The sequence below is a fragment of the Botryllus schlosseri genome, chromosome 13 (genome assembly GCF_051294905.1).
Source record: "Botryllus schlosseri isolate E-star chromosome 13, Bs_hap1, whole genome shotgun sequence".
In the NCBI taxonomy this organism is placed as follows: Eukaryota; Metazoa; Chordata; class Ascidiacea; order Stolidobranchia; family Styelidae; genus Botryllus; species Botryllus schlosseri.
In genome coordinates, this window is record NC_137248.1 from 19,509,228 (window position 1) to 19,516,639 (window position 7,412).

Genomic DNA, 7,412 nt, shown 5'->3' on the forward strand with positions numbered 1-7,412 from the left:
TGCAGCGAATTCGCGAGCAATGTTGATTGCCGACTACTTCGTCTTTGCAATTACGTATCGCGTCGGCCAATTAGATTAGATTTTCCTAAAATGCGTCTCTCGTTTTAGCAAGGCGAGAGAGAAATCGAGGGAAGAAAGTTGAGAACGTCAGCAATTGCCACAGCTGAAATGTAGCTGAACAATCGCAGAATTCGTATGGAATAAGCGAATTATAATGACCTATTTTATCCTTTCGACTAATTCGGCGCATAATTCCAATATTTTGTAGGGGTGTTAGTCCCCTTAAATAACATTAAGACGCCATATTCGGCTTCTCATACGTAAAAACGAATATGTTAAACTAACAAATTAGCAAATATTAGAGGACATCAATTTTTAGGATTTTGAAAAGGGGGGGTTCCGACCCCCTAAAACCCCCCCCCTGGATACGCCACTGAGCTTACGTACCCGGGGCTACTTCATGCGGTTTTATGATGGAGTGGATAGAAACTTGACACAAAACTATTTTCTGCTAAACGATAACTAAATTGGCCTAAATAGCTTTTGCATCTAGAAATGTACATGTTATTTAATCCTACTCTTTCTGATATAGTTGGTTAACAGTAAAACTAATGTGATCCTTGTTTTAACGGCATTTACACATGAGCAATTTGTAAAATTGTGCAAAAGATTTCATATTCGGGTCCTTGTTTGCATTCAGTCTATCGGTTTCAAATCATAGCCTAAAGTTTCATTTTAACTTTACAGGAGGTCTAACCGTTGCAACTTACCGAGCAAAAAAAACCAGGCTGCCACCACCAGCCCGCAGCCAGCGGCAACAAGCGGTCTGCAGCCACCGCCTTCGATACGTGAGTGTCTTTGTTTGTGTCACCTTCTCAAGCAGAGGTTCTCAAACTGGGGTCCGCAAACCAATTATTTAGAACCGGATTGCACCTTCGTAAAAATAGACACAAACTTGGAAATTACTTCTGTAGTATAGAAATTGTTATGCAACGGATTTTACAAACCAAACTCGAAGGTGCCCAAAATCAGATCGTTAATCTGCCCAAATTATAGTATGGAGTTGTTCAAAGTGAAATTATGCTGTCACAACAGTTTTTATGGTGATTGTGATAGGAATATGGATGTACGTACGCAATGTTGAACAAAATACGTATAATTTTATAGAATTAAGTAACTGCTTACAACTATGAGCGTATTCCATATTGTAACTTTGATTTTTCAGATGATGAACCCTCAGCATCAGCAATTCAGAGCGCCCCCATCACTACACTACACGGGTAAGGGCAGTTTTTTTCTCGTAAAGTAGATATATATGTCGTTATATGATAGTTCTACCAAATCAATGAACTATTTTGAAGTGAATTATTTTGTTTAGGCAGATCTCTGTTACTCTCTTCTACTAATGGTTGGCTTTCCGGAAAATTATCCATTTACAAGTGAAAAGAGATGAGACGCATGAGTATTTTTGTTAAGGTTTCGAGGGACAAATTGATAGCTTTATACTCCTCTTTCATCTTGGTAGAATGACCAATTGGTACTGGAGAAAATGTATTTCCATTGTGTAAAAGTACAATTTTTAGGCTTGACAAACTCATTTTTTAACAAACAAAGTTCGCGCATCAGGTCATAAGATGGAAAAACTGAGAACGACCTGAGTGTTAATCATAATCAATTATCTATTTATGCACAGTTTATACGTGAAAAAATTTAAATGCAAGATGTGACAAAATTGAAAATTTCCAACATTCGGTTAGGTGAGAGATTACAAATAGTATGATTCACGCAGCCCAATATATGCATCGATGAGGAGCGAGATATGGATATATAAGTTATTCATGTAATATAAAAATAGCATTGAGTGTAACTTGAATTTGTGTTTTAATACAATATCATGATGTTTCAGTTCCTCAATCCGGGTGGATGAAAATGAGAAGAATGCTCCTGAGGTGAGGCATGCCATGAGCCGATGTTGATTAAAACGTTTGGGCTACCAACAACTTGATAAAATTGTTATGTTGGTTAGAAATAATCTGCACATAAAATTTGGCTCAATTCCAACCTGTCGAATCGTGGCTAGGAGAGTGTGAGAGTGGGTTACCTCGCTCACATAAGCGGCAGCAGGTAATGCCGTAAACGAAAATTCATTGCGATTCGTTCAATATAACACAATCGCGGTTTATGCCGATACATGCCAGACTGAATTCTAGGTATAGTGCATACCTAAAAAAATGTCTAGGTATGCTTGGCGCCTATGCCTACAGTGTATGTCGTTCAGCTCAATTTGGGTAAATTCCAACCAGTGGGGGTGGAGTGAACCAAATTGAAATCCCGATCATATTTAAAAATATGGCATTTCTTGTAGTGAGTTATGACACATCACCACAAAAAATCATCAATGGTAATCTGGAGGTAAAGGATGGTCCGAAAATTATCAAGGAAACACTCAAATAACTCCGCGTCTATTAGTTGGAATTGGGTCAAATTTGTTTTGCCTCATTTTTGAAGACAACCCCACAATTTCAGACAAAAAAATTCAAAAAATTTTTGTAATTTTTTCCTAATAATTGAAAATTTTCATTGGCTCTGCGGTGCCTTATGCTTGTTGGATTGAACCAAATTTGCTGTGCAGCGATTTTTAGGGTAACCTGACAATTTAATCCATGAATATCTGGAATGCGGAAAAAAGTTATTTTGAATAACCATAACGTCCACTTATACGTGAAGGCATAGGCATGCCTTTTTTAACATGTTTCCATCTTTAAGATGCCTGCCTGTGAGAAGAGGTCGTTGAGCGGATGGCTGGAGTCCGCTGGTCGTTATAGCCCTCCTAAATGTGAGTGCATCATAAGTTTCTCTCGCGACAGTTGGCATTGTATTGCTAGCTTTTCCAAGTTTTCCCGACCTCTACCCTTTTTTGATCAAGTGCTTGCGTTGTGCGAAAAAAAATCCGGACTGCTCAATTGCGCTTGCACTGTTGTTATTTTTGTTCAGATCAGAAAGTCAGCCCTCGACGTCATGGTGGCCTGCCACGAAGAGAGGGCCAAAGGAAAAAGCGTCGGTTCTTTTCCTTCTTTGGTAACTTTCTAAAGTTGTACTGTAATTGTTGATTGCCAGACATGTAAGAATGCGACACAACGAAAAACGACAGTGGATCATGGAACACTTCACTTTGTGTCAATTAAGCGTGCCAGTGACCGAAGATTGTGTGAATTGAAATCGATATTTCTCTTTAATGTTTTTGATTGAATATTTAATCACCGTCATTTTAATACTTCTGTCAAATCAATCCACCTAAAGATCGCGATATATATCAAGAGATAGAAGGGTTCCGAAACGACTTCGAGTAGTCTTCTAATCAGACACTCACACTGGATTAAGGAGAAGATAACTTAAAAGGAAGCGGCAGAAATGAATGCGGCATGTGTCGGTAGGCGGGGTCGATAAATCAAAATGTGGTCCAGTAATTTTGAGGGCTGACTAGTATTGATTCAGTAGAAGTTGCTTGCAATTCAATTCGAATGTTGGTTAGCCAGTGAGAGGCTGTTTCACACTACATGACTGCTATACTTGTAAGAGAGATGCGTTTTCATGTATTCCATTCTGATCACATGCGACTTGTTCTGCGTACGTGTGCGCTTTTGATTTCGAGGTGAAGTAGTTGTTGGAATTTGTGGGACAGTGATCACAATGGAACTGATCGATAAACTTGGCAATTTCTAGCTTCCTCATGTCTCGTAAGTTTGGAACACCGAATATTTTGTGTAGCGATCTATATGTTGCACATTCAGGCCCTCTTGGGGCCATTGCAACGATACGCGGAATCCGATGTTGTAGTTTTTGCAGTGGGTAAATTGTATTCTTGCAGGCAGCAACCAAGCAAATGATTCCATATTGTAACTTTGATTTTTCAGAAGATGAACCCTCAATGTCCCAAGCAATTAAGAATGCCACCAGCATTCACGGGTTAGTGACGTTCTTTTTTCTCGTAAAGTAGATATATATGTCGTTATATGATAGTTCTACCAAATCAATGACCTATTTTGAAGCGAATTATATCGTTGAGCCTGATCTCTGATACTCCCTCCTGAAGGTTCGTTAACAAAAAGACTCTATGTTCAAAATCTGACTTAGGGAAGTAATGTCTTTTCATTTAGAATCGAACTATGTCGTGTCACGAATAGAGCCCCCACGATTACCGTGGTCTTGAAATTTCAAGTTATCGAATGGAATGCCTCATTTAGAAGTGGGGTCATGGAGCTGAATCCGATTTTGTGCTAGTGATTGCTGTCATGAAACTCGGTTTCATAAATGGATCAAAATTCAACTTTCGCTAGTGACATTACGGTGAACAGGAACAGATCAAATATTGTTGGTAGACCTGGGCTGTTGTAGAACAGAATGACAGAGTTTTCGGTGAACTGTGATCTAATAATTCTCAATCTACACCCAATCTGTACATCTTTTCGGCATTTGAACTTGTATGTAGAGTGTGAACACAACCATTTTTAGTTGCTAGTCGTTTTCATCGTTTTTGATTTGAAGATTGTGTTCAGTAGTGCCATATTCATCCTAGTTTCCAATAAATGTTCACTTCACCGCTGCCAATTTTGCAATGACGCGATGATTTTCTCCCCTATAGCCAGAAGATCAAACTAGGTTCTTGTAACTTGTTTCGGCCCATTTGATAATGTTTCGAGTAACTTGAGGTTTTTTTCCTCTTCATTTCTGCCTTGTTCACTTTTCACACGGTTAAAAATAAACCAGGCACATCGTAATTTCCATTTTACAGCGGGTTACCACCAAACCTGTTGAACTCGCCCGTTGGTTATTGCTTTGGTGACATGGAAGACCTATTAGAAGGGCTTGGACCGGAGGCCACTACGTCTAGGTGAGGGTTTTGCTTAGACTATACATTTTTGTTGCAACATTTGACAGTGAAATTCAACCCTGATTTGAAAACCTTTGAGTAATTGCGATTTCTGCGGTTGCAAGCTATTGACAACAGTCGATTAATGTGAGATTTGATGGCTTTTCTGTGTCGCGCGTTTATGTTTAGGTAATGAGGCGACTTGATGCGCATTATATAGCAATTCCACCTGTAGAAATGATGCAAACTCGTCCCAAAACTAATTCGGACAGTTCAAAAAGATTAAAATACATTAATTTTGCCAGCACTAAACATTAGGTATACAAACGCACAGTGCAGAAATGATTTCTAATTCATATACAGTAAGAAATTGAAGCAGCATGACACATGTGAGGCAAAGAAATGATATCGCTGGAGATGTCTGGCCAATCAATGTTGGATGTGATTTTGTGCTGATTGACATATGTAAGTTTCGCACCACAATCTCATCAATCCCTATTGATTCAGGACACGCTTTTTAATTATGACTCAAAAGTGGAATTCTGTTATTATTGATTGCATCACACGCACTTCAATGTATATTCGACTATGATATTACCCTATCTCAGCTGATCGTTATTATATAACATCAGTTCAAAACTGCATGCAACGGGCCTAGGATCACCAGAGATTAGAAAAAAAAACATACATTCGTTACACGTTTCATAGGACTTAATCATCGCATATTCTATCGGCACATAACAGAATATGCCATGAACGTTCAGATTTCTGAAATACTTTCACTGGCAAACTTATCATATTGTTGATTGGTCACCAGCTTGATTGGCGGATGTGTTGATTATTAAAATTAATAATTTATTAATAAAATAAAAATCAGATGCAAGTCTTGTTTTGTCTGCAGGTCTGGCTTGCCGACTAACGCACCAGAGCGCCCAGTTCCAGTAAAAGCTGACAGTGGCAGAAAAGCTGGAACAAGCACGAGGTTTTTCGAACATTATTGTAAATTATGGCTAGGTCTAGTTCTCCATGAGCTTACGTACCCGGGGCTACTTCATGCGGTTTTATGATGGAGTGGATAGAAACTCGTCACCAAAGTACTTTCTGCTAAATGATAACTAAATTGGCCTGAATAGCTTTTACATCTTGAAATGTATAATGTAAATGTTGATTAGTCCTACTCTTTCTTATCTAGTTGGTTAACAGTAGAAATCTCATGTGATCCTTGTATTAACGGTATTTACACGTGAGCAATTTGTAAATTCGGGCACAAAAATTTCATATTCGGGTCCTCGTTTGCATTCAGTCTATTGGTTTCCAATCATAGCTTCAAGTTTCATTTTAACTTTACAGGACATCCAGCAGTTACAACTTACGGAGCAAAAAAAACCAGCCTGCCACCACCAGCCCGCAGCCAGCGGCAACAAGCGGCCAGCAGCCACCACCTTCGATACGTGAGTGTCTTGTTTTGTGTCACCTTCTCCAGCAGAGGTTCTCAAACTGGGGTCCGCGAACCGTTTATTTAGGACCGGACACAAACTTGGAAATTACTTCTGTAATATAGAAATTGTTATGCACCTGATTTTACAAACCAAACTCGAACGCGCCCAAATTATAGTATTGAGTTGTTCAAAGTGAAATTTTGTGTCACAACATTTTTTGCCGTGGAATATAGATGTACCCAATCTCGAACAAAATACGCATAAATTTATAGAATCAAGTAGCTGTACTCACAATTATGAGCGTATCGCTTGTTGGGATTCTTTCGCCTATGGGTATGCTGCAACCTGTGTGTGCATCATGGAAATCTTGGCCATGACATACCAAGGCAATTAAACGTTTCACCGACATGCGACTCCCCAATGTGATAAATACCAATGGGCCGCTTGAATCCAACCCACGTTAAGGTCATGACTGCGAGTCTTCTTTCAAAGACATTAGCATTACCGTTATATCTGATCACTTGGGAAGAAAGAGGATTATAACTTCATGCAGTACAGATAGTATTGACAAAATTAATTTGGTATCAGTCACAATCTAGCATCGATGTATGGGTAATACGACACTACTACGACATTCAAAACCGCGCCATAATTAGGGTCATTACAGCTGTGGTAAAACTTGGAAGTTACAACCCAGATTAAACTCGTTCCGAATTCTTGAACTTTATGTCTCTCAGATGACTTCGCTTCCCCTTCCCGTTCAAATGATTTCACGCCCGCCGAAGAGGATGCACCCGCCCCCCCCCCCTACAGTTTGAGATCCACTAGCCTGGATGATAGGTTGATCGCGCTTATTTAGGCTTGTAAGGCTATTGCTAATTCTTGACTTTATTTCTCCCCTTAACAAACCTGCAGTTATGACATTGTCACAGTTAAAACATGGTTAACCATCCTTTCAACGGAATATGTAATAAATAGTTACTTGGTCTTGGTTGTACAGAACTTTAATATGCAATTGGCTAGTGTATTGATATTTATATGAACCCGGATATTTTTGGCTGAAGCTCGTCAGGGGTAATCGTCAGCAACCTGTAGAGAATTGG

The 7,412-nt window shown here is 39.2% G+C and overlaps 1 protein-coding gene across 5 annotated transcripts in view; it reads left to right on the forward strand.

Annotated features, from left to right (window-relative positions):
* Positions 1-6,535, forward strand: part of LOC145453578 (uncharacterized) — a 32,812-nt gene extending 26,277 nt beyond the window's left edge. For 2 of the 5 annotated variants that reach the window (XM_080331535.1, XM_080331538.1), the window contains 9 exons: positions 748-848; positions 1,226-1,280; positions 1,907-1,949; positions 2,767-2,836; positions 2,995-3,078; positions 3,915-3,966; positions 4,793-4,891; positions 5,772-5,852; positions 6,221-6,533. In XM_080331535.1, coding sequence (XP_080187661.1) covers positions 748-848; positions 1,226-1,280; positions 1,907-1,949; positions 2,767-2,836; positions 2,995-3,078; positions 3,915-3,966; positions 4,793-4,891; positions 5,772-5,852; positions 6,221-6,431 — 796 coding nt within the window. In that variant the 3' untranslated portion in view covers positions 6,432-6,533. Of the gene's footprint in view, positions 1-747; positions 849-1,225; positions 1,281-1,906; positions 1,950-2,766; positions 2,837-2,994; positions 3,079-3,914; positions 3,967-4,792; positions 4,892-5,771; positions 5,853-6,220 lie in introns of all 5 variants that reach the window. The other 3 variants (XM_080331536.1, XM_080331537.1, XM_080331539.1) reach the window with 2 other exon arrangements.
* The last annotated feature ends 877 nt before the right edge of the window (positions 6,536-7,412 follow it).